The sequence below is a fragment of the Melozone crissalis genome, unplaced genomic scaffold (genome assembly GCF_028551555.1).
Source record: "Melozone crissalis strain CALT ecotype California unplaced genomic scaffold, PUWL_Pcris_2 ptg000027l_1, whole genome shotgun sequence".
Taxonomy (NCBI): domain Eukaryota; kingdom Metazoa; phylum Chordata; class Aves; order Passeriformes; family Passerellidae; genus Melozone; species Melozone crissalis.
This window is the reverse complement of record NW_026535805.1, coordinates 26,000,684-26,024,787: the sequence shown is the minus strand read 5'-3', so window position 1 is coordinate 26,024,787 and position 24,104 is coordinate 26,000,684. Positions and strand designations below refer to the sequence as shown.

At 39.1% G+C, this 24,104-nt stretch overlaps 1 protein-coding gene across 1 annotated transcript in view; it reads left to right on the top strand.

The window, feature by feature from the left end:
* The window catches only part of PCNX2 (pecanex 2), a 154,765-nt gene that overhangs the window by 31,603 nt on the left and 99,058 nt on the right, over positions 1 to 24,104 (top strand). The window contains exons 9-15 of the mRNA XM_054280537.1: positions 4,138 to 4,273; positions 7,330 to 7,472; positions 8,637 to 8,790; positions 8,889 to 8,921; positions 15,612 to 15,783; positions 20,742 to 20,852; positions 21,456 to 21,547. Coding sequence (XP_054136512.1) covers positions 4,138 to 4,273; positions 7,330 to 7,472; positions 8,637 to 8,790; positions 8,889 to 8,921; positions 15,612 to 15,783; positions 20,742 to 20,852; positions 21,456 to 21,547 — 841 coding nt within the window. The remainder of the gene's footprint in view (positions 1 to 4,137; positions 4,274 to 7,329; positions 7,473 to 8,636; positions 8,791 to 8,888; positions 8,922 to 15,611; positions 15,784 to 20,741; positions 20,853 to 21,455; positions 21,548 to 24,104) is intronic.

Here is a 24,104-nt window from a genome sequence, read left to right as displayed (position 1 = left end):
GGATTTGTCACATAATTATCCACTGCTAATGCAGCTATCACTGACATATTTCAGCCTTCTTACATGCTCCGAGTTGCTTTTTAGTGTGAGTGCTGTTATTTGGGAACTGTGAGCCATCATTTTCTTAGAAGAAGCAACATCCACAACTTTAGTGGCTTTTAGTGTCAGTCTTGAATTGTGCAGTACTCTGGTCAGATTGGTGCTGGCAGCTCTCTAGTGGAGACCTAATGAGCAGCATCAGTTCAGACAGCTGTAGTTGAGCCACAAACTGACTGTTTAGAGAGAGCACAAGGGTATGGGTGTGCTGAGTTCCTGCTGTGTTGTCAGCACTGGCTGGGTTTTGTACAAGCACATCCCTCAGGTCTCAGTTCAGTGCTTTTGGGTGCCCCTCAGACCAGTACTCCAGAAGCAGCTGCTTGTTGGATGTGCAGGAGGAGACATTTCCAACTCTGAGCGTCCTTCTGGCTCTTCCCAGCCATAGCTGCTAACCATCACCTAAGGGCAGTATTTTAGGGAGTGTAACACACAGTTTTCAGCTGTATTAGTTATGATCACTATGATATTTATTATACACTGTAACTCTGTAGTGACCCAGACAGCTGTCTTAGGCAGTCCAGTGAGATCTTTCTGGTTTTTAGCATGTGCAGACCTGTCTTTTCTCCAACATGCAGGTTAAAATGAAATTTAACCAAGACCTGCAAAACAGCTTTGTTAACAAGGAATTCTTTGTGGTCTGCCTGTATAATGAACTCATGGAGGGGTCAGACCCAAGGCAAGCTAATCCTAACAAAGGGGATGACTTAGGCTGGATTATGTTTGAATGGTTCAGGCCAAGTTGTTGGTCGTCTAAGGCAACAGGCTAAACAGAGGGGGAGAAATAAGATTTTTCCAGCACTGTGTGGTTGTACTGAAACATTCTATGTGTTAAATATGATTGCTCCACTATCTTGTGCTTACTGAGTGTTCTTACAAAATGGGATTATGAGCCAGAAAAAAAATCCTGGTTTTATACCCAATTATCAGTAGAGGGTGCTATGTTGCTTTTGAATTTGATCTGCATAGGTTATACGTTTATCAAAGATATTTTTAGTTAATAATTTATTACTCAAAATTTAGTTCAATTATACCTTTGCTTACATTAGCAGTGCAGTTTACTGTGATAGATCTTGATAATTTAATTCTGCAAATGAACAGATTTTCTATTTAGCAAGATTCCGTGTTATACTGCGATGAGCTCCGTTATAATGATTTTATGATTAGAGAGTGTTTGCTCCTATTTATATATGGTAATAAATTTATAGAATCTAGTTTATAGGCTTACAAAAACACAAACACCATCATTGCATTCCTTACTGGTGTTTGCTGTCAGTGTGATAGCAATGTCATCAGATGAGATGTACAGTTTCTAAGTAGCTGTGCAAGCAATTCATCTTTGGGGGTAGTAAGTGAATGTCAGAAGGAGGTTGTGTGGAAAATAGGGATAAGGAAGACAAAATCAGCAGACAGGAGCTGAAGGAAATGGAAGATGAGGAGAGAATAAGAAGATACAGAGAAATGAGGCTGATGACTGCCAGATGATAGATTCTGATTTTGGAACTATTGCTTTACTAGCTCTGCCTTCCCAACTTCTCTGCCTTAATTGCTTTTTCGGGCTTATAAAGTTTCTGACTGTTCCCCACAGTCAGTGTCCTGGCTGCTTGTGGTCTCCTCTGCCACTTGCTGAGAGACGGAGCTATGGATTTTAGATGCGAATCCAAAACAGACTATGGGCACTCTTGGCTTTTTGGTTAGCTTCAAGTCTGGTGGAAGACGATTTGGTCTTCTAGGTTTATGCTTGGAAGAAAGATTATTAATAAAAGATTTTTGATTTCTGAGAGCTGATAGACTCCTCTGGTATTCTGTTCCATCCATCTGTCCTTTTGCCATTTCCATTTTTGGTGAATGTGGGATTAAAGATGTGGTCCAATCTCAACATACTTTTGGCTTTTGTAAAATGACAGCTAAAGATGCAACAATTTAGTGAAGATTGACTCTTCATTTAGGAAGGAATGAGCAACCACTGTTTTATTCCCCTGCTCTTTTGTTGAGTCACCTTGTGGGCAGGAATTCCCAGGCTAGTGTTCCTGCCTAGCCTGGGCTAAATTTGCCTTCTTCCTGCTGTGAACAGGGAGACTCAGGGTTGCACCCATGATGATAAGGAATGGGACAGCTCATCCTGAGGAAACAAACAAACAATCCCTTGCCTTCCTTCTGACTGGGCAAGGTTGCTCTGTAGTCCCTATCTGTGGGAATCTTACTCCTGGGAGACATTCCTCAAGGCTTCCTCCATTTTCCTCCTGCTTAAATCTTCTGTTGTGATCCAGGATCTTGGATGAGTGCCATCCCTTCTGTACTGTTTTGTTAATAACTGCTGACAAAGGAGATGATTCTTACAGAGGGCTGCCTTGTGGCTGGGATATCAAGGGGGTTGTGGTGGACATGTTCTCATTGCTAGTGCTGTCCAAAGGGAACATGACAGCTTTCCTGACTCTGGGGAGTGGATCATGCTGCTGTCTGTAGCAGGAGGAGTGTGGTGTGCAGAGGAGGCCATGAGGGTCAGGAGCATGGGTGCTCTCATTTCTGCTCAGCTGAGAGTTCTGCTGGAGTGGCACATGGTGAATATCAGGTCTGGAATTCAAGCCTGATAGCAATCAAGGCTTTGAAAACATAAACTACCTGGCTGAGAAACCAGAGGCAGGATGTCTCCTCTGCTGACATCCCAAGGCTGATCGTGTTCCTGTTGGTCCAGGCAGAGCTATCAGATCCTGGAGGGAAGGAAAGAGTGTGTGCATTTCAACCTGTTGGTGTGACACTTCCGCCCTTCTTTTAAGTAATCCAGACACTGAGCTGTGTTCCAGAACAAGGCTAACCACTGCAGCTGAAGTTAACAGCCAGTCATGTGCAGGACAATCACAATTTTAATGCTTTAACAAGGGTCATGTAGGAGCCTTTGGGAACTGGCAACGAAAGGCAAGGAAAGTTGAGTTAACTAAAATTAATAAGGTGCCTTTGGGGCAAATGTAGGGTATGCAAGAGGAGGGTTTTAATCTTTGGACTGCCAAAGGCTTCCTGGCTGACTGTAGGCAGATTGCTCTATTTTCCTCCTGCTTGTCTTTAAGCGAAATGAGAACAACAGATATTGACTGCCTTGCATGAGCACTTAGGTGCTTTCACCTCATGTAGATACAAAAGTAGTAAGAGCCCAAGGCAGGTATCCAGGGGCAGTGGGGCAATGAGCTTGGACCAGAGTGCTTGATGTGCAAATCCCATTTGGAAGAGAATTAGAAAGATGTATTCAAAATAGATCTTTTTCCCAACTAACAATTATTTCATTTCAATAAAATTGTCTCTGTAACCCAGTCAGTCATTTCATGGTAACGCGATTTCTGCAACCCAACAGGCACTGCTGCTATAAGTGCAGATTTTCACAAGTGTTTAGGTGCTGTACTACAACACAAAACAGGAAATGTGAGGAAAAACAATAAATATTGTTTTTCCTCACATTTCTGCCCCTTGCTCAGGGCCCTCGCAGGGTGAGTTTACACTCAGTACATGGTGGATATCCTGAATTAGCCTTATGTGAATTAGCTCATGTATTATTATCCTGGTAGGGCAGAAGGAAATTCTCATAGCCTGAATTCTCAGCAGGGTAAATCAGTACTCAGTGAATTCAGTGCAGGTGAAACCAGACTAGCTTGGTACCTAAGTGAGCTCATTGGAAGCTATTTTGGGATCTGTGCAGTATTTACTTTGCAGTTTTGCTCTGTAGATGTGCATCTCTAAACTTAAATTGTCAATGGACAGAAAAAGGCATTTCTGAAGTGTGATTCCTTGAGGGTGTTCATCTCAAAATGAGAAAAGCTGTGATACAGAAGTATCTGTTCTCTGTGGTGGATGTAGTAAATCAAGTGTATCTGAATTTGGGTGTTGACTGCTTTGTGGATCTGTACTAGATTTCAGATATGAAAGTGGAAGATTCCCAAATCCTGTGAGACAACGAGTAGTGTAATTACAGACTTTGTCCTGTGGTATCTCAGAATTGTTAAGAAAATATTGCTGCTTAAAACAATGTCTTTCTTTCCTGTCCTCTGCGCACAGTGAAATACAGTTCAGCTCCTCCAGTACTACCACTTCAGAGAGCCAAGAGCCATCTTCTGGGGACCAAGCAGCCAGCGCGCTTCAGCAGCAGCTCCTGCTGATGGTGGCCAGAAGGACCCTTTCAGAAAACCCACGGGTACACTGTGATATTTGAGTTTCTAGCGTCTTGATTAACTGCTCAATAAACAAATGCTGCAGGCTTGTTCCTGAGACAATTTTGTTGTTTTTTGCTATACTGCTTTTCCTGGTATTGCTCATGTGGGAGAAGATGTGTTTTATGTTGATGGACGCAACTCAGCTCTTTTCTGCTGACACTGAGTAGTGTCCTAGGGGACTATTTAAAGACTCAGTCACTGAAAAAGTTCATCTTCTATCTTCAACCATATTTCATTTGGAAGAGGACACAGCTGTTAGGATTTTAGACACACCACCAGATTTTAATAGTATGAAGTGTTTATTCCAGATTCATTGCTGCCATAAAACCTCATGTCTGGTTTCACTTTTCTGAATTGGGCAACCAGACCTCTGACTGTTGGCTGTGGAATGTTGAAGCCACCTCCTCAATGCAGCTAGTAAAAGAAAAAGGCCCTCAGACTTCAGTTTGCATGGTCTTATGTGGGCATGAACTTGACAGTGTTTGGGTCTGTGACTTATATAATCTGTTTTTACAATTCCTTTTATGATACCTTTGACTTTCTCTCTGCCATGGCAAATTCTAGTTTGGTATTTATGAATAACAGTAAAATGACAGTTAATTGCCTTTCATCTCAGAGCTCACAGTGGAACGTTAAGCTAGTAGCAACTTGTATAAAGGAACTATTTTAAACTAAAAATCAGTAAGTAGTCCCAAATAGTGTCTTTCATATTTGGACAGTGTCTTCCATCTAAAGGCTCTGATGTTTTCCAGATATTTATAGTCTTGTAAATTAGAGAACAATTGTCATTTCTTCTTTCTCTTTTAGGGAGACTGCTCCTCAAGGTCACATTAGCAAATTTGTAGCCAAGCCAGGCAGTAATTTCAGAATGTCCTGGTTTCTGAATTTTTTTTCTTAAACATGAAATTCTGAGCCTACATAAGTCAGGAAAAGCATTGTCATTGATTTCAGTGAAGCTAGGGCTTCAGGCTGTCGCTGACACCATATAAATTTATGAAGTGAATTTTTATAAGCCCTTTTTGAGAGGAATAACAGTTAGACTTGAGTGACTTGCTCAGGGCTAGTCAGACAGTTTCCTAAATCCAGCTCAAAAATCTGACTCCCAGCTAAGCAGTGCAATACTCACACAGAGGATTTCATCCAAAGGTTGCAGTTCCTCAGGAGCCAAAACATTCAGTTATGCACTCAGCTAAAGGCATGTTACGCTGTACTGGGGACTCAATGATCAGATCCTCAGGTGTTTTTAATGAACTCTCTGCCACTGTTTTGATTTTTTTATCTAGTTATGGTGAGCAATCTACATTAGATGTGTGAAGTTAATGACTGCAGCAGTCTGAGTTTTGCTTTACTTTCTGTTGGGTAATAGGACCCAAGAGAAACAAAACTGTGCCAGTATTAGCAACTGTAATATTTTAAAATGTGATTTTTTTCTTTAAAAATGCCCTGACCCCATGTTTAAGTTACTTTTTAAAGTAGTAATAAAAATATTAAAATTTGGACTACATAAACTTTCGGATTTTAAAGTCAGCATAGTGAAAGGATCACAATTGATCTCATGGCTTTTTAGTCACTCAGAATTGTTAATAAAGGAAAGAATGCCAAAAAGCCCAGCAACCCCTTGCACATATCAATGCTCAGAAGTATAAGGGGTTGTCCTGCACTACTAACAATTGAGCTCACTGGCCCTGCATGTCTGTACACTTTTAGTCAATTGGAGGCATGAGATAAAATGCCTAAACTTGAATTTCTTTCTCCAGGCTTATGCTAGCCTGTTTCACCTCATGTTTGCCAGCAGACTGAGGGTATCTGAGCTGTTTCCCAGCTGATGCACAGTAATGCATTGTCATGTGTAAACTCTGTGTAAAATTCCTTTTCCTGGAAAGGGAAGATTAGAAATGATTCCAATATTCTGAGAAAAAAAAGTAACAATTCCTTTGTGCAGGTGGACAGGTTGTTTAAAAAACTGTGCTTTGCTAACAGTTATGATTCTAAAATCAATTGCTTCACACAGAAATCCCCTGCCCTGACTAGGAATGTTAATCTAAGACAGATAACTCTAATGGAGACATTGCTTAGAGTTCCATAATGAGTATATTTGTTGATTAATTATCTTTAAGGAGGGGTGGGTGAAAGGTTGCCTAGGAGGAGATAGAAAACCACTGGAATTCACAGTAATTTGAAATCTCAATTTCTTCTTCTTGGAAGAAAAATGATTGATTATTCCCCCTCCCTAACATCAGTAATGATATACTTTGTAAAAAACAATCACTGCTTTGCAGAGATTTTTTTCCTCTGTTGTCTAGCTTTGCAGGCTTGGCTGATGGTCTGCAGATAGTTGGAGGGAAGTTGTAGAGAAGAGTTGGAAAAAGCCTTAGAATCTGGCAAAAGCAATATTCAAAAGGGTGGATTTATGATTATGATGGTATGATTAGAGACACTTAAATTAGTGCTGTTTATGCTATTTGTGCTTGTTTGCAATTTTTTTTCCTCCTCTTGCTGTTCTTGAGGAGGCACACCTGATGTGGTATTCAAAGCATCTCTGGAAAGATAAACAAAGCTGTGGTCTGGAAGAAAAGTTGATAAGTCACACCTCTAGATTTCAGGGCCTACTTTTTTTTAAATTTTATTTAAAAAGAAGGATTTGTCCTATCATGTTTTTGTGTTGTGCTGTAATTAGCTTGATACATGGGAAAATCTTCTAAAAGAAACTTTAGACATGTACTGGATCTAGACTAGAAAATAATTACTTTTTAAATTAATATTTAGTATTACTTTTTAAAGGAAATTGTCACTATTGAGCTCCATAATTAAAATAGCTTCTGTTTCATCTGCAACAATTAAGCTGGTGTGATATTTTTGTTTCTAACGTAAAATTAAGAAAATAAATTTGCCAATATGCTCCCACGACTGCTTTTAGTAAAAAAAAAAAAAAAAAAAAAAAAAAATCTGGTGCTTCATGTAAATTTGGCCTTTTGGACTCCTGTTTTGCTGGCAGCTGTGTGAGAGAGTTTTGTGTATTTCTTGTTTGTTTTTATAGCAGCCCAGCCAGGACCCTGAGGATTCTTCATGCTCTTCAGCACAAAGGAAGCTGAACAGGCAGTTTTACAGATTTGTGATATTCCCTGGCAAGTGGATTAAAGTCTGGTATGACCGTCTCACCTTGCTGGCACTGTTGGACAGGTAAGCTTGTTTTTTTTAAGCTGTTCTAGGTAGTGCTAAGGTGGGTGGCTCCTCCTGTCCAGAGAGCAGTGCTGATCACTAGAGAAAGAAAATTCAGGTTGAACAGATAGATGTTGAGTAGATAGATGTGTTTTTGCTTTAAGTTGAAGTTCAGGGTTGGTTTCAGTGGTTCTTGCTGCCCTTTGTCTTCAGGTAGAGACTTTGATTCATGTGAGTGCCAGGCTTGTAGACTAGTCTGTAATTTGACTCACAGATGTTACAAATCCAATGATTTCTGATGAGAAAATCAGTAGTAGAATGGTCCCAGGGTATTGTAAAACAAGTACTCCAATGTTTAAAAAAAGAAAATTATTTATAGAATGGTATTCAGGTGAAGATTTTTTTTTTGAGCTGCTGCATCTGTTCCAGTTCAAGTTTAATTGTCTCTGCTTCTGTTGGTGGTGCTGTGCCATATGGGTTAGCATGGACTCCACAGCACAAATTTCAGATGGCAGTTTTACCTGATGCAGAAATCAGGCTACATGTCAGGGAGTTTCAAGTCCAGAGCAGATATTTACTTATCTGTAGTGTTTTATCTCTATGTTTCAATTGCATGGAAATGTTTTCTGCTGATAAGCTCTTTTGTTACAGCCTGAATATTGACACCGTTTTTTATCTCAGCTTCCGTGTTCTAACAGAATAGATAAAACAAATAAAACATCAGATGACAAATTTGGTCTTTCATCCAGTTCTTTGCTGTCAGATGTATATTTTTCATTAATGGAATGCCTTATTTCCTCATTTAAAAGTGTTTGGGTATTTGATGTTATTTGTAGTTCTTCATGTGTTGGGGTTTTTTTTGTTTTGTTTGTTTTGGCTTTTATAAGCATACACTTTTCTACACTAAAATCATCTCCATTGTGGAATTCTAATTGGAAAGTGAGATGGGAAGGGATGTTAGACTTCAGAGCATATGGCTTTTTTTTCCTGTAACGTTTTAGCTATCATTTTGGGTAAGGTTTTTGGCATGGGGATGAAATACTGTTGAACGTGGAAATGTAGTTATGGGATCCAGTGAACTCTGATGGCTGCAGCACTCACAGTTCATACCAGCTACAAATGCACCTGCCTTGCTCTAATGAATCTACAAATATTTGTACTTCTCCAACACTTTTATTCACATAGGACAGAAGATATAAAGGAAAATGTGTTTGCTGTCCTTCTAGTAGTTCTTGTTTCACTTCTTGGATTCCTGACTCTGAACCAAGGCTTCTGTAAAGACATTTGGGTTCTGTTGTTCTGTCTTGTAATGGCCAGCTGCCAGTATTCTCTCCTCAAGGTAGGACTCAAGTTCATAGCCAATTGCTGAATTATCTTCTAACTTTTAGAAAGAAAAAATCCTGTAAGCAAACATGTTTTTTTCTGTTTTGTTTTTAGAGCGTTCAGCCTGATCCTGCTTCGCCCATACATGTAAGTCTCAGTCAGTAAAACAAGTCTTTCTCCTCTGTTATCTCTTGTGTACTGTGAAACAGCTTGCTGTTCAGTGAAACACAGGTATTAGCTGTTTGCTGTTCTAGCTGATTTATGAAAAAGAAAAATCCATCTGTGATTTCAAGACTTTGTACTAGGTTTAATTATTTTTAAGCTATTTGAATTCATCACTGCTATTAGAAAAGTGCTTTTTCTTTAAGTTAATATGTGCAGTGAATATTCATCTGGACTATCTTACTGATGTTTGATCCTGTGACATCACACAAACCTTTTCTTTGTTTTCCTTTAGAAACAGGCAGAAAAGAGCAGAAGTTCTAGACTAGCAGCTCAGGCGTTGCTCAGTTGGGATTTTTTTTTTTTTTTTTCTTTGAGACTGGGGATTGATCATTTTATTTTTTAAATCTGCTACTGAAAAATTATTTATTAAAAGTATTATTAGCTCATTGAATGGCACAGGTGTTTTCCCTTTGTTACAATGTGGTCACAGTTTCTGTGCTTGTGTCCTGAAGAAATTGCTGAATCTTTGGGTGAATGCAGGATGTAAGGATCCTTGCTGATTGCTATGGGTTTTCTTATTGGAAAAATCTAAGAAATTGAACTCTGATGGTTCCAATCACCTTGCAGAGAACCAGTTCTTTACACAAGTCTGTCCTTATTATAGGACTCTTCTAGAGGCATCATCCTACAACTTCAACCTTATCACTCCACCTATCATGGTGTCTCAGCATTTTTGATTTGTGGATCTTGGAAGACATTTCAGTGGCCATAATGCCTTTTCCTTTCTTTTACACTGGGTGCTAGTTGCTTATGTTTCTTATTTAGCTCTTTGAATATTTTTGAGGTTGCCCTATCTTCCCTCAAGTTTCAAAAATGACATGTTGAAAACTTCAGGTCTGTTAGATCAGCCCCCTTTGGCAGGGTGCAATTATTTTTGTCAGTTTAGAGGCTAGAAGTACAGGCTGAACTTGAAATTGATGTTTTTTATATATGTATACTGCACACTTCACTAACTGGATTTCAGAAGATTCTCAGTTTCTCTTTCATGGCAACTATTTAGGGGTGAAGTTATGGTGGTTTTGGTTATAATGCATTCATAGGAAAAACCTGTCTGCATAAAAAGTAGAGAAAGGAAATAAACAGCAACTTACCCATTGTAGGGTAATATTTTCAATACATTAGAGAAATAGTCCAATCTCAGTGAAGAGTTGGTGAATGTTGTGAGTAAAATAATATAATTTGTCAGCCCAACTGGCATCTGTCTAGATTTAATAATGTGAACTGTGACCAAATAGTTTGCATTTAATCAGACATTGTGTGTGTACGTTTGTTTAAAGTGGGTGGCAAACAGTTTAGTCAAAACTTCATTATGAACCTATCCAGCCCATATGTTTTTATAGTGTTAAACATAAAGTAGTGTTTAAACAGAACTTTTTTTTTAATGCAGAATCCAGGTCTGAATTTCAGGTTCTCACAGTACTATTACAAGTGTTATTTGCTGTATTGTGATGTGTAAGTCATGCAGCAATGGAACAAAGTAACAATGGGTGTATTCCCATATTCCTTTTCTTTCCTAAAACTTTATTAGGGATATTCTCTTGCAAACTTTTTGTGCACTGTACAAACTACAATAGAAATAAAATTTAGAAATCTTTTCCTCTAAGGGTTTTAAAGGTGGAGGTGTTGTCATGCTAAAATAGAAGATTAGCAATTTCTACATTATAACTTTTTAACACAACAGGTATTTGTAAAGGCTTGCTTGAGCTACTAAGCACCTCAGAAACAGGAGAATGAGTAGGCAAGAAGAAATACCATGTACTGTTTCATAATTCATGTGGCTGCATTAAATTTGAAGACAATAATGTCTCTTGATGTTAATGTAAGGATGCAGAACAGCAGAGTGATTGAAGAATGATCAGTATCACACCCATGAATAAAAATGCAGATGAGATTTTTTTGAGTTTGAAACAAACCATTATGAGCCTCGGGTCTGCACAGTGCATTAAGTTCTGTTCATGGATCCATGAGTAGCCACTATGCCTTATGTTATCTTCAGCTGCCAAGGAGGTTCCAAACTTCTTCCCTCTATCATGTGCAGAGTTTGTTTCTGTTTAATGTGATTTTGTCATCTCTAGCCTGTAGCATTTTGAAAGACTGCTTTAAAATAGCATCCAGTGAGTTCAGAAAACACGGTGCCTAGAGATGCCATAAGCTTTTGTTCCAAACTCCCCCTGAGTGTCAATGTATTCACTGGCTGCTGTTGAGGAAAGAGCTTTTATTGTTGCTGCAGGTTTAGTACTGGTGTCTGCTACAAGATGGGAGTCCAGTTTTCCTGTCAGCTGGAGTTTTAGCCTTTCCAGTTCTGGTCCACTGGGACCTGGTGGCCTTTAAGTGCTGTTTACACAGGGGTATGTGGTTCTGGGATGATGAAATTTGGGAGCAGCCTCCTCACTGGAGTGGTGGAGAGAAGAAAATCAAGTCCGTTCCAAAGTGTGTTATATTTTGCTGTTAGTGACCTGATACAAGCAACCTGCTGGTGACTGCAGGGTATTAAAATTCAGAGATCCAAGAGATCCTTGTCATGTGCACTCAAAGATTTTAGAAAAACCTCAGGCAAGGTTTTACATTTAGTAAATGGCTCTATAGAAGGATCAGGAGAGCTTGTCTCTAAGCACCTCATAAGACACCTGCAAAGCTCAGCATCTAGCTTGGGCTTACAAAGGCATTTGAGCTTGAAAGATTGCAGTCATGCTCTTAACAAGATTTAGGGAATCTCTTACATATATTCATTGTCTCAGTCCTGTTATGTCCCAAAGCAGATAGCTAACTCAGTTGTGTAGCTACCACAGGCAGTTTCCTAAATCCCATAAGGCACTTTTAAAGTATTTGTAATTTGTCCCTGTAAGCTTTTCTGTAGAACTGAGCACGTGCACACTTCTTTATATAAAAAGCCTTCTGTCTTTCTTCTTTTACATTTGTGCACCCACAAACAAAAAAAATCCATTAGATATTTCTAAAATTTTTCTATCAAAATGCTTTGCAGTCAAAACTACTGTTGTAGTAAATTGAAGTGTTTGTGAAAATACTCCTTGCTGAAAGTCTTCAATATTGTTTTAGAAATGTGAGATGCATCACTGCTGTGTTGGTAAGATGTGAATGTGTATCTTAAACATATTAATGAGAAACATGGACATGAAAAAAGTGACTTTTTTAGCAGACTGTGGGAAAGGAAAAGCTTTAACTGACATTTTTATCAGTGAAGAAAAAAAAAGATTGTTTAACAAATGAGATGTAAAATATAAAAGGAATTCTGCTTCATTATTTAAATTTTTCTAAACAAGAATGCAGAGTGGAGTAATTTCACCAAGATTAAATCAATTTTGCGTGTCAAAATCTGGTGAGCTTGCTTAGTAAAACAAAATGAACCCTTAATATCTAAAAGAGCTTGTTAAACAAGTTGTGCTGCCCATTTTGGTGAAGGGCTGCCTAGCTTTGTCTGTCGGTGGCAGGTACAGGCTTTGCTACTATTTTTCTGTTTGTTTCTTTCTAAAACCTTAAAAAATTAAGTTTCATGTCTATTCCCTGGCTGTGACTTTTGGGAAGTGATCTTCTCTTTCCCAGAAGGTGTCAACTGTTGCCCTCAAACCAGTCCTGTCCCAAATAATGCCCCTCACATGAAGCATGTAAATGACAGTGAAATACCACATTAACACTTGCAGGAGTTCCTCTTTCTTGTGTTGTGTTGCATGTTCCCCAGATGTGGGGACTGGAGTATTTGCTGTGCTCTAGGAAGCTCATTCAGCTTGAGCACAGCCCAAGTAGTGCAGGAGCTGTGCAGGCCCTGCCCTGCTGAGTGCATTGCTGCTGCATTGGCTTTGCTTCTGTTGATGAGGTTCTAGAAAGATTACAAGATTCTGTCTCATTACCCACCACCACCACCTGAAAAACAGGGAAGGTAGTATTTGTTCACATTTTGTAGCTTTCAGAAAGCCTCTGGAATCTGCTTCCTTAATCATAAATGGCATTACTATAGTTAGCATGGTAAGAGTGATTGTATTAGTCTGTTCTATTCTAACTAAGATAGAAGTGACCTGCAATGATCATCCAGTGGCACTGCTTGACCACTTCAGGGCTGCCCAAAAGTCAGAACAAGTTGTTAAGAGCATTGTCCAAATGCTTCCTCTAAACCCTGGCAGGCTTGGGGCATCAACCACCTCTCTAGGAAGCCTGTTCCTGTGTTTGACACCTTTTCAAAAGGAATACTCCTGCCTGATGCAGCTTAGAGCCATTCCCACATATCCTGTCACTGGATGGGACAGGAGCCAGCAGCACCTTCTCCACTTCCTCTCCTCAGGAACCTGTAGGGAGCAATGAAGTTGCTCCTCAGCCTTGTCCTTTCCAAACTACCCCAGCCCAAAATCCTTAACTGCTCCTTATAGGACACTCCTTCCAACGATTTCACCAGCTTTGTTGCTCTCCTCTGGATGCCTTCAGGGACCTTCACATCCTTTTTAAATGGTGAGGCCCAAAACACGCAGCACTCAAGGTGGGGCTGTACCAGTGCTGAGTACAGCAGGATAATCATCTCTTGACCAGCTCATGTGGCTGTGTTTGATGCACTCCAGATGCACTTTTCCCTGGTGGCACTCACAGCAGACTCACATTGAACCTGCTGGTGAGCAGCCCCCCTTGACCCCTTTCTGCAGGGCTGCTTTCCAGCCACTCATCTCACAATTTACCCTTGTGCCCAACATTCCTTCATCCTAGGAGCAGGACCTAGCATTGCATCTCATTAATCACTGCCCAGCATTCCCGTCTCTCTAGTTTCCTCTACAAAGCTGCCTGACCCTCAACAGAGTCAGCAGCACCACCTCTGAGGTTGGTATCTTTGCAAACTTGCTAAATGGTGCAGGAACTCAGCCCTGAAGAACTTCACTGCTGATGGGTCCTGCCAGATGTGGCCCCTTTCAGTGCAGCTCTTTGAGCTGTGCCCACCCTTCAGCCAGCTCTTCACCCAGCACACCATAGACTTCTTTATAAGTAAGAGTTAAATATGCACTGTAATCCTAATTGACTATGTCAGTGTTCTGCATGTGACTGCAAGGTGTGTGGAGTTAAACCTCTGGGCTTGTAGTCATCAACTCTCATCTTACCCAGATGCCTTCAAATAATCACTGTGCAAAGATAAAACTGGCTTCCATAGGTCAAGAGGTAAGACAAGAATGTGACAGAGTGTAATCACCACAAAACAGCCTAGAGTGAATGTCAGCATACAAAACATAAAGCAATTGTTTAGGTGCATATTTATTGGTCTCTTTTCCTAAGGCACAGCTCATATTTTGCATAAATGAACTGAAGTTTAAAAAAGGCCAGAAAGTAATAGTTTAAATTATTTTTCTTTTTTAAAGTCGTATCATTATCTTTATAATTCTCCACGGATTGTTTTGTGGACATGTGTCCAATTAAAAAATAAAAAAATGAAGTAGTGAAATTGAAATTGATTAAAGAGCAAGGATTTATGTCCCTGACTTGATTCATATTCCATGGATGTGAGGCACGATGTGAGCCCACCAGTTCCCTGTAATCTGCCACCTTGTTAACTGATTGATCCCAAAAGAGAGTACAGATCAGTTAATAGCAATCTAACATGCAAGCTTGGCTGGCAGCCAAACAAACTCAGCCACAGTTTCAAGTCAGTAAGTAGACTCAAAAAAAGACATGAGCTTTTATTATACTCACTTAAATTACATTTTTCAAATAAGAACAGTTGCATGGCAGCTTTAAGCGAGTCAAACTTGGATTCTTGTCACTTTGATTCTGGCTTTTCACACTCTAGGAAACTTTTGACTCATGAGTGTTTAAAATGTCTTAGTTACCCTTAAGCTTGCTACCAGGAGAGCTATTAAGGTTCTTCTTAAGTGTCTGTTGAGTTCCCTGGCCTGCAGCCCCACAAAAGTGTTTTGTAGGATTAGTGGGAATCAATTGTGTGAGAGATTTGTATGAAAGGTATCAGACGAGGTTCCTTCCACATCCTACTTCCTTTGGATCATAATTTCAAAGTGCTTCATAAGAAGCAGACCAGAAACTGCTGATGAGTGTCACCCCTTTCAGAAGGCATGCTGATTTGCTGTCAAGTGGTTTAAAGAAAGAAAAAAATTAAATTCATGAAGAAAAATCCATCCCCATGCCTCATACTGTACCAGGCATATGCTCTATTATAGTTCTTATTCCCAGGAGTAAATTAAAAATTAAATTAATTTTAAATTTCATAAAGTAAAAAAAAAAGTCAAACCACCTGAAGCACATGTTCATTGAAGTAAAAGAAATGCAGAGAAAAATTCTTTTTCTGCTGAGAAGAAAGATGCAGACAGATTGAGGTTTCTTTCCCCACAAAAAATGGCAACTCCTGGAATTAGTAAGTTTTGAAATGTCTAGAAGGGTAAGTTTTTCAAAAGCATAAATGGTTGCTGGAGTCAATCTGAACTGCTTATTGTGTCCTTTGAAAGTCTGCTCTGGAAGAAGATTAAATACTTTGTCACATTTTTATTACTAAATTATTATGTATAAGTCATTAAAATATTTTGTCTGACTCCTGACCCTCTCTCCAGGTTAATGCAGTGCATGCAGTAGAAGAATGAATATAAAAGTCTAACGTTTTGGTTTTTCTTCCAGGGACACAATAAAATCATAATCTACAGCAGACCTGTATATTTTTGTATATTGTGTGGCCTTATTTTGCTGCTAGATGCTGGATCTAAAGACACAAATCCTCCTGTTTATACAATGTATGGCCTGAAGCTCTTCTCACCCAGGTCTCTCCAGTCAGCCAGGGACCATGTAATAGGTGAGTCAATGTTTTTCCTAGGACTGCAAAAAGGAATTAAGTGTGAGTCTTTGTTTTCCCATGCTGATAATCAAATGCAAGTTATGAGGCACAACCTGAAATCAAATTGATAGAAACATTTGGAATGACTTAAGATGAGGCAGGGGCAGCTGGCAACCTTCCCTCATGTAAAAGGAGTTCTTAATGAAATGAGGCTCATGGAAATGTCTCCATAGAAAACTAAAAGTCGCTGGTGTTATTAGCAAAAATCATCATCTGTGAAATGCTGTTCATCTGTGTAATGGCTTGTCTGTGTGGAGCAGTTACTGCAGAATAACTTGAGTTTTAAATTTAATGCCTGGAAGCTAATCCATGCCAATTCCTCAGATGGACATTAATCTTCTGATCACCAAGAAAGTGCTTTATCTTGGTTTAGTTTAATCATACTGTCCGTATGACCAGTTAGTGTGGAGCAGCCACTCTGCAGTAGCTCTTTCAACCTGTTTCCTTCTAGAATCATGTTCTAAGGTTGCTGAGGACATTCAGATATTGCCCCAAGACAGGTGTGGTGATCCCTTGGCCCTGGTTTGGAGTGGCCACAGCTGACATTACCCTATTGTGTCAGGACACTTCTTCCTGTTGCACACCAGACTTACAGTCTGTAACTGTGATGTTACACCAGCTGAGGCACAGATACAAGTGCTGGACTGCACTCCCATGTATAGTGCAACACTGTTAAGGGACACAGTAGGGAATGTGAGGTTTACTGTAAAAGTTGTGAAAATTTCCCAGAAAGCTGTGTTGTAGTGTACCAAAGATGGTCTGGTGGTTTGTGAATTTAGAACCAGGAGACCATACTGTAGGAGAAGAAAACCATTTTTGTGATATAGTGTGTAACCTTCGAGGTCTTTGTTCACCTGTGACTGTTGTACTTGCTTTTTGCCATACTCAGGTCAGACTTACTGCCTGAAAGGCATACTATTTTTAGGAAAGCTTCCTGGTCCTTAACAAGGGTACTATGGCTCCCACTTCTCACCAGAAACAGGGGAATGTGAAGAGCTGCATGTGTCTCACTTTTTTTAATTAGCTTCTTTCATTACTTTCCTTTGGTCTCATTTAAGTTTCTCCTTACATCTTATTTTCTCTGTCTGTCAAAGGTGAGCAGTAAAAATGCTGATAAATAATTCAACAAGAATTCTAGATGACACTTGGGATAGAGATAAATGAAAAACTATAGCAACCAGCATAAGAAAACAAAGTGTGGTTATAAATGTGTTAATTTTGGCTGGTCTCAAAAGAGATGGCAGAGCATGTTCTTGAAGCAGGAGGGGGTGGGGGAGAGAGGAAATACAGGCTCATCTCCCCAGCTGGCATGTGTTAAATGAGAAAGAGAGAAGAAACCCTTTCCCTTTGCTTGTTCCTGTTCTTGTTTTGCCATGGTGTCTTGGTGCTGTGCTTTGGCTATTCCTTGCTTTTTCTCTATGGGAGCCCTAACTTCTGGCTGCTGTGAATCCTTGCTCTTGTTCACAGTGCAGTGACCTCTGTAAGCCATGGCAGTCTGGCATCCTATGGCATCTTGCTGCACTTTTAGTGTAGATTCTCTTAGGTAAGGAAGGTATAGAAGTATTTTGTTTGGGCTATAAAATAATGAGGGAAGTTGGTGACTCCGAATACCAATAAAGTCTTACTGCTGTCTCGTAGTTCTGCCTATTTGCTAGGTATTTTTTATATCTTTTTATTGTTCTGTCATCATAAGGTGACTCTTTAGTTTATATTTTAATCAGAATTTATTGTGGTATTTGGAGTTGATATGTTTGGAAATCAAAGAACTTTTGACTCTGTGTTTTAAGTACCAAGGAAAGGAAAAGCCTTTTATTTCAGGTGCTTATTATGGTAAAAAGCAAAAGCCATGTAACTCATAGAATGTACCAAAGAGCTAGTGTGATGCTGCATATCATATTCTGATAAAAGTCTTGAAGCAAGGTCATAAAAGAAATAATTGCAGATTTGTTAGATGTGTAACCTAATTACTTATTAAACATGGTTTTTAACACGTTCATTTATTTTCAGTCTGCTTATGATCTGGTTCTGTTTTATTTTAAATTGGTGATGATTCTGCTATTGATTTAAATTTCTATTGGTTGAAGGCTCATTACTTTAATTCTGATTGTGGTTTTCGTCTTGAATTCCTTATTTCAGTTAACGTTTTTGCTAGCTTAACATATGAAGTGCAAGTAAGGGCACAGACAACCAACCTCAGTCACTGGGACCTACAGGTGTGGTTAGTGACAAAAGTAGTTGTGCATTTTATATATGATAGTTCTTGTGATGAAACCATTTAAACATTCAACAGGTAAATGAAACTATTTCACAGACATCTCAGAAGACTTAAGAATCAGAAGGTGGCGTAATTTTTTGATAGTGAGTCCTCTGCCTGCTCCTTTTAACAGTGACTGAGCTTCTGTCAAGGGAAGAAAGCCTGTAGATGTTATGCTCTCCCATGTTCAAGAGGGGGAGAAAAGAAAGACTATTTCTCACTGAAATAATGCCTTTTATTTTTCCTTGTGAAAAAACCCGTGTTTTACTACTCAGATATATACTTTTTTAAAATAATCTTTTTTCTAAATGTCTAAAATGTTTGCAATGTGATGTTGCTGTTCTGCATTGCTCCAAAGACACAATTTTTCCAAAGTCATAATTTGTGTTTCCCTCTCACTCATTATTTCCCTCATTCTCATTATGTGATATGTGCTTGTTTGGAGGAAAACTGCAGTGTTAAAAGCAGCAGCTTGCACAATGATTTCTTAGTGGTCCAGCTTTTAAAGGGGTTGTGAGTCTCTATGAAAATGTGTGATGCTTAAAGAAATTCTTTCTGGAATTCATAATGCAATTCCAAAGGATTAATCAGTTACTTTTATTGTCTGCTTCCCAAAAGGGAATCTGCTGCTTCTAAGTGCAATCTTTTTGTAGGTAACAACTGTTTATTTTCCTGTCCCGTATGCTCCTTGGTGCAAGATGAGATAAACTAAGCTTCCTTGGCTAAAGAAGTTGCTAGAGTTGTTCAAGGTATTGATAGAGAGTGGGTGAGGTGAGGACAGTTTTATAGTCAACTGACTTTTCCCTCCTTGTTTACATTTGTCTCTATATATCTTGGTGTACTGTCAACTCTTTAATCTCATCCTTTCTTCCATTGCTCTTATTCCACTTTTTCTGAGGTTGCTACAGCAGAGGCAGTCATTTGGGCTATAAGTCTGTAGTATAAGATGAGTTCTGGCAGTTCTGCAGGTCCTTTGCCCAAGAAACAATATCTCCTGAAAGTTTCAGCAGTGTGTTTTGGGGATAGTTAAAACATTTTCAGCAGTGTGTTTTTGGGTCCACATGGCCTGCGGAGCAGTTTTCTTTTGTGCCATTGCCTGTCTTCAAGAGTGATCCTTCCTTGGCTTGGCATGACTTGGTAGAATATCTAAAAATGTGCAGAGTAAGAGAAGAAGAATAATTTAATATAGGCATTTTTATGTAAAACACTGAGAAGAGAGCATTTCCTCATTTTCTTACATATGGATGATTTGTGCCAGTAGTGGGAAGTAGTGCTGAAGGTGCATTGTGAATCCAAGTATACTTGAGTGCTGTCTGTGTTTAGCACTTGAACATGTCTTTTTCTCTCCTGTGTTGGGCTTTCTCAGCAAGATTTACAGTATTAGGTAGCAACAGTGTATAATATGAAGATAAAAGCTGTCAGATCAAACTTGGTGTGTTGTTTCCTTTTAGTGCAAGATGCCTTAGTAAGATGAGCTGGCAGATGTGAAATTAGCATTCAGCAAAGAACACAAATCCTTTTGTTCCCTTCTCAAAAATCTGACTGGAGGAATGGGGAATAAGTCTAATAATACCAGTGCTTTATTTAATTTGCTTTTTATGAGAATGCATAGGAGGAAACTGCAGTCTTCCTAGGATCTAAAGTAACAAAGACAGACTTGTTTACAAGGAAGAGTGGCTGACACACTCTCTGCCATGCAGAGCATTGTGGTACTAGTACAATGAAGCAGTAAGAATATGATTAACAATATGAGAAACGTTGATTAATGTGATTATGTGTGTGTATTCTTGAACATTTACACTTGGGTCGAGTGTGTGTTTAGATGCTTTGCTAGTCAGCCTTGCCACCATTTTCTATGGTGGAGCTGGGAGTGAATTAATGGGGAGGAGGACTGGAAGTAAGCAGGACTTAAAACTAGCAGCCTGATTACCTGAATTATGACTCCTGCTTTTCCTTGCCATTAAAAGTAGCATTAAAATTAGCATTTCTGTTCAGAAAGAGGGTTTCTAAAGCTGTAAGACTGGATCTTACCCCTGAGTTTCTTTCCTGTTTTTAATGTTCTTTCACTACTGTGAAGTTAAAGTCCATTCTGCTGGAAGCAGGTGGAATACTGGGGGAAACTTCACTGTAGGTTTCTCCCATTTTTAGGGGCTGCTATAAGTGTCTGCTCTTGATTGCTGGGAGAGGAAGAATACTGTGATAGCCAAGACATTTCAGATCTTAGCCATTAATTTATTTTTTGTTTGTCTTTATTGAATTATTGTAGCTGTTCTTGAGCTATCTCAGATTCAAGGAAGAAGTTCCAAAGTCTGCAAATTAAAATTTCTCTACTTTGAAAGGAACAAATATTAAGCTTGAAAGTATTTGAAAAACAGTAAGGAGGCTATTCAATGCTCTTTTTTCTGCCACCGTTTTTGTCCAAAATCAATCTTAAGATTAACTCTGAGTTTTAGTTTCTTACTTGTAAAATGGCATTATTTATCTTGAATACATGAGGAGGAAAGTGTAATCATTGCTGGTAAGGTTAAGGTATGCTCGCTTGAATAATTTTCAGAATTTATTGCGACAATTTCTTATTCTGCTGTCATGCATATTTCTTTATTTTCCATACATTGGATGTATGGCTGTGTTCTAAAATACTTCTTTTTTTTTTTTCCCTTAGTGTTTTTATATTGTTTTCCTGCAATTTCTCTTCTTGGACTTTTCCCTCAAATCAATACCTTCTGCATATATCTTTTGGAACAAATAGATATGTTGCTTTTTGGTGGTTCTGGTAAGTAGCCATCTGCCATCTTTCTGGGCTTACAACCTAAAACTAGAATATATTATTGCATGTTACATAGCACAGTGCATTTTAAAGTTCAAACATATAATACAATTCATCTAACAGTGGGGTGAATACTTATAAGGCCCACTTGATTAGATTTCTTTTTGCTTTTGAAAAATTGTATACAGGTTTTTAAAACTATAGGTTGCAAATTATGGTTGATATCAAAGAGCTCTTCCCTGCCATATGTGATGTGAATCTTTACTATATTTATTTAAAAAGAACACCTTTAACTTTATTTTTTTGTTAATATCTAGAAAAAAAAGTTTGCATTTTTCCACAGAAAGGCATATTGACAAGAATCTTGATGTGTGATAAATTTTTTGTGTTATTTCAGTCAGAGATTAAAGAAGGCCCTTGAGAGATGAAGCATCAAGATTTTTTGTTGGTAGTGGTTTGTTTTTTTTGGGTTTTTTTTTTTTTTTTTTTGTTGTTTTTCATTATAGCTTAAGTAGCTGGGAGGACTGAGATGCATCTACACTGTCATCTTAGTTTGGGTCAGAAATAAAGTTCCTCTTTCTTCCCACTTACCACATGTCTCTATTTCAGCTGCTGCTGGGTTTGTGTCTGCATTGTACAGCATTTCCCGCAGCTTTGTTGTTCTGATTGTCCTCTATGCCTTCTGCTTCAGTGCAGTGAAGGTAAGCCAGAAAAACAGCACTGGAACAATGCAAAATTTCAAGCTGGAAATTGATGTAATCTAGGGAGACTAGTATTGTTTGGTCCTACATTGTCGTTGCTTACCAAAATAAGCTTTGCAAGCCATGCTTCAGTTTCTGCATGTTAGTTACACTGAAATAGACCAAAACTGTAGCAGAAATTCTTAAGTAAACGTGTCTCTAGTACCTGTGATTATTTGCCTCTTATATGTATCAGTGTGAAATAATCCACTGAATTTTCTCTGCAAACATAAACAGCAGCCTTGACTTAAAAAGCTGCAGACTCTGTTGACCTGCATAGCCAGGCCAAATTTGCTCATAATTCCCAGTAAGGTTTTTGCTGTTGCTTCATAGCAATATGCCTAAGAACTTAAATGTTGAGCAACCAGTGGACCATCTAAGTAAGTAATGTGTCTGCATCCACAGGGAAATGCAATTTAGGAATTTAATTCTAGCCAGATCACTGGTTTTGCCACTTTTTTCTCTAATATCCCACAATTGTTAGACTAGGGATGTTGGAGAGTGTGCTTATAATTTGGTGTCTGTGAATTTGTCAATTCCCTTCCTGAATGTGTTGGTCCTCTCTGAGTCCACAACTTTGTGCCAGCAAATTCTAGATGTTCACTGTGAAATTCTAGACTCTGTGCCAAGCAATGCTGTCCTTCATTGGTTTTAAGCTGATATGCTAATTTCACCAGGTCTTCCTGATGCCTCGTATTGTAGGATTTGTGGAAAACCTGGTCTGCATTCTTTTCATCTGCTGCCATTATAGTTTTGCAGGCATCAGATATATGCCCCTCAGCCATGTCTTTAAACTGAAGAGTCCCAGCCTTTCTTGTGTCTCCCTGTAAAGCAGCTGCTTTCTCAGAGGTAGCCAAGTTACTGACCGTGCTCTGTGCCTTCCCTTGCTCTGCTGTTAACTTCACATGTGGAGAGACAGTTGTGTATGGTGCTCAGGATGCAGGTGTGCCACAGCTTTCTATGCTGATATAGGACTGGTTCCCTTGCCAGTGGTGCCCAGTTTTGGGCAATATTCAATCTAAAGCTTTAAATTTTTTTAAAATTTTATTTTAATGTGCCTATGTCCTCTGCATGGGATACTTAAAAAATGGCAATGAATTTTTGGCTGCCTTCAAGTCCGCTGTAAAATTCCCAGTGAACACAGCAAGACCAGTATTTCATGTTAGACTTGTAAGAAAATTTATCCTGTAAGGGCCCAGCCTTTTGGCAGCGTTTCATGGAGGGCTGGATGCTGTCAGTGTCCATGCAGGGGTGCAGCAAGATGTGCTGTGGCTGACAGGCTGCCCTTGACATCTTGTGGGCACATGTCAGAGGAAGCTTTGTGGTGGCACATGCACAGCACACACAGAGAACCCAATATGAGCTTCTGCAGCTGCCAAGGCTGTATCATGCCAGCACCCAGGCTGGCAATTTACACAGATGAGAGGGGCAGTCAGGTGTTCCTTTAAGGGAATTCTTTTAGGAACATCACCATTTCTATAGTGGCTTTCAATAATTTTTTACTTGAAATTTTCAATAGAAGCCTTAAATCAAAGAAGGACATTTATAATGCCTTAATGATTACCTGCAGATGATCAGAGCTGGCTGTGTGTTCTTGACCACTCCCAACAGTAAGGTAAAATGTGTTAAACACATTTGGCAGCTTGAGTCCTTACAAAATAAATTACAGCAACTCAGCTGCTGTGTTAAGACACTTGAAATTAAATGTCTTTGAACCTGTGGTGTTCTCCCAGGGAATCTCCTGTCACCTGGCTCACCCACTTTATCAGTTGTGTTGGTCAGAGCTGACCCAGCTGTGTGATTGATGCTAAAAGTTTAACTGCTGCTTGTGCAGTTTCCTGCAAAAGTAGCCAGTCCCCATACTGCTGTTTTCTGGCTGTATTAACAATTCAGAAACTGGCAGCTGAGATGGAGAAGGAGGCTTTTCTTAAGGATGGACAGAAGGAGAAAATGCATAATGGGGATGAGAAACAATGATAAAAATGAAAAGAGTGCATGGAAGGCAGGAGTTAAATTACTGTTATACAGGCTAATACCTGGAGAATTATATTATTTTTTTTTCTTTTTTCTTCCTAAGATTAGCAGATGGCAATTCACTAGTTGAGGGTAGGGAAGTTGTGTTATGGATACTTCAAAAATGGTTTTTGTAAACAGTAGGGGAAAAAAGCCACTTAAAATAGTCTACATACTCTTTTCTCAGCATAATTCTTTAAATTACAGCATGCAGGTGGCTTTGTAGATAAGCAATCTCCTTGTGGATTAGGCTTCAAACTGCTTAGAAATATGCTTTTAATGCTACCCTGAAGTTGAGTGCTGTGAAAGATTTACAAGATATCTGTTGTAAATTACTAATATTAAGTTCAGACTTTCTGTTCACACAGAAGTTAGAGTTAATTTGAATTTTAATGGCACTGTTCCAGTAAAGGCACTTCTGAGAAGGTTAATTTAAAGCTTGTAAAGATGATTCCTCTTGCTTCAGCTCATAATCTCAGTCTACTGGGGTGCTTGAAATTTCATA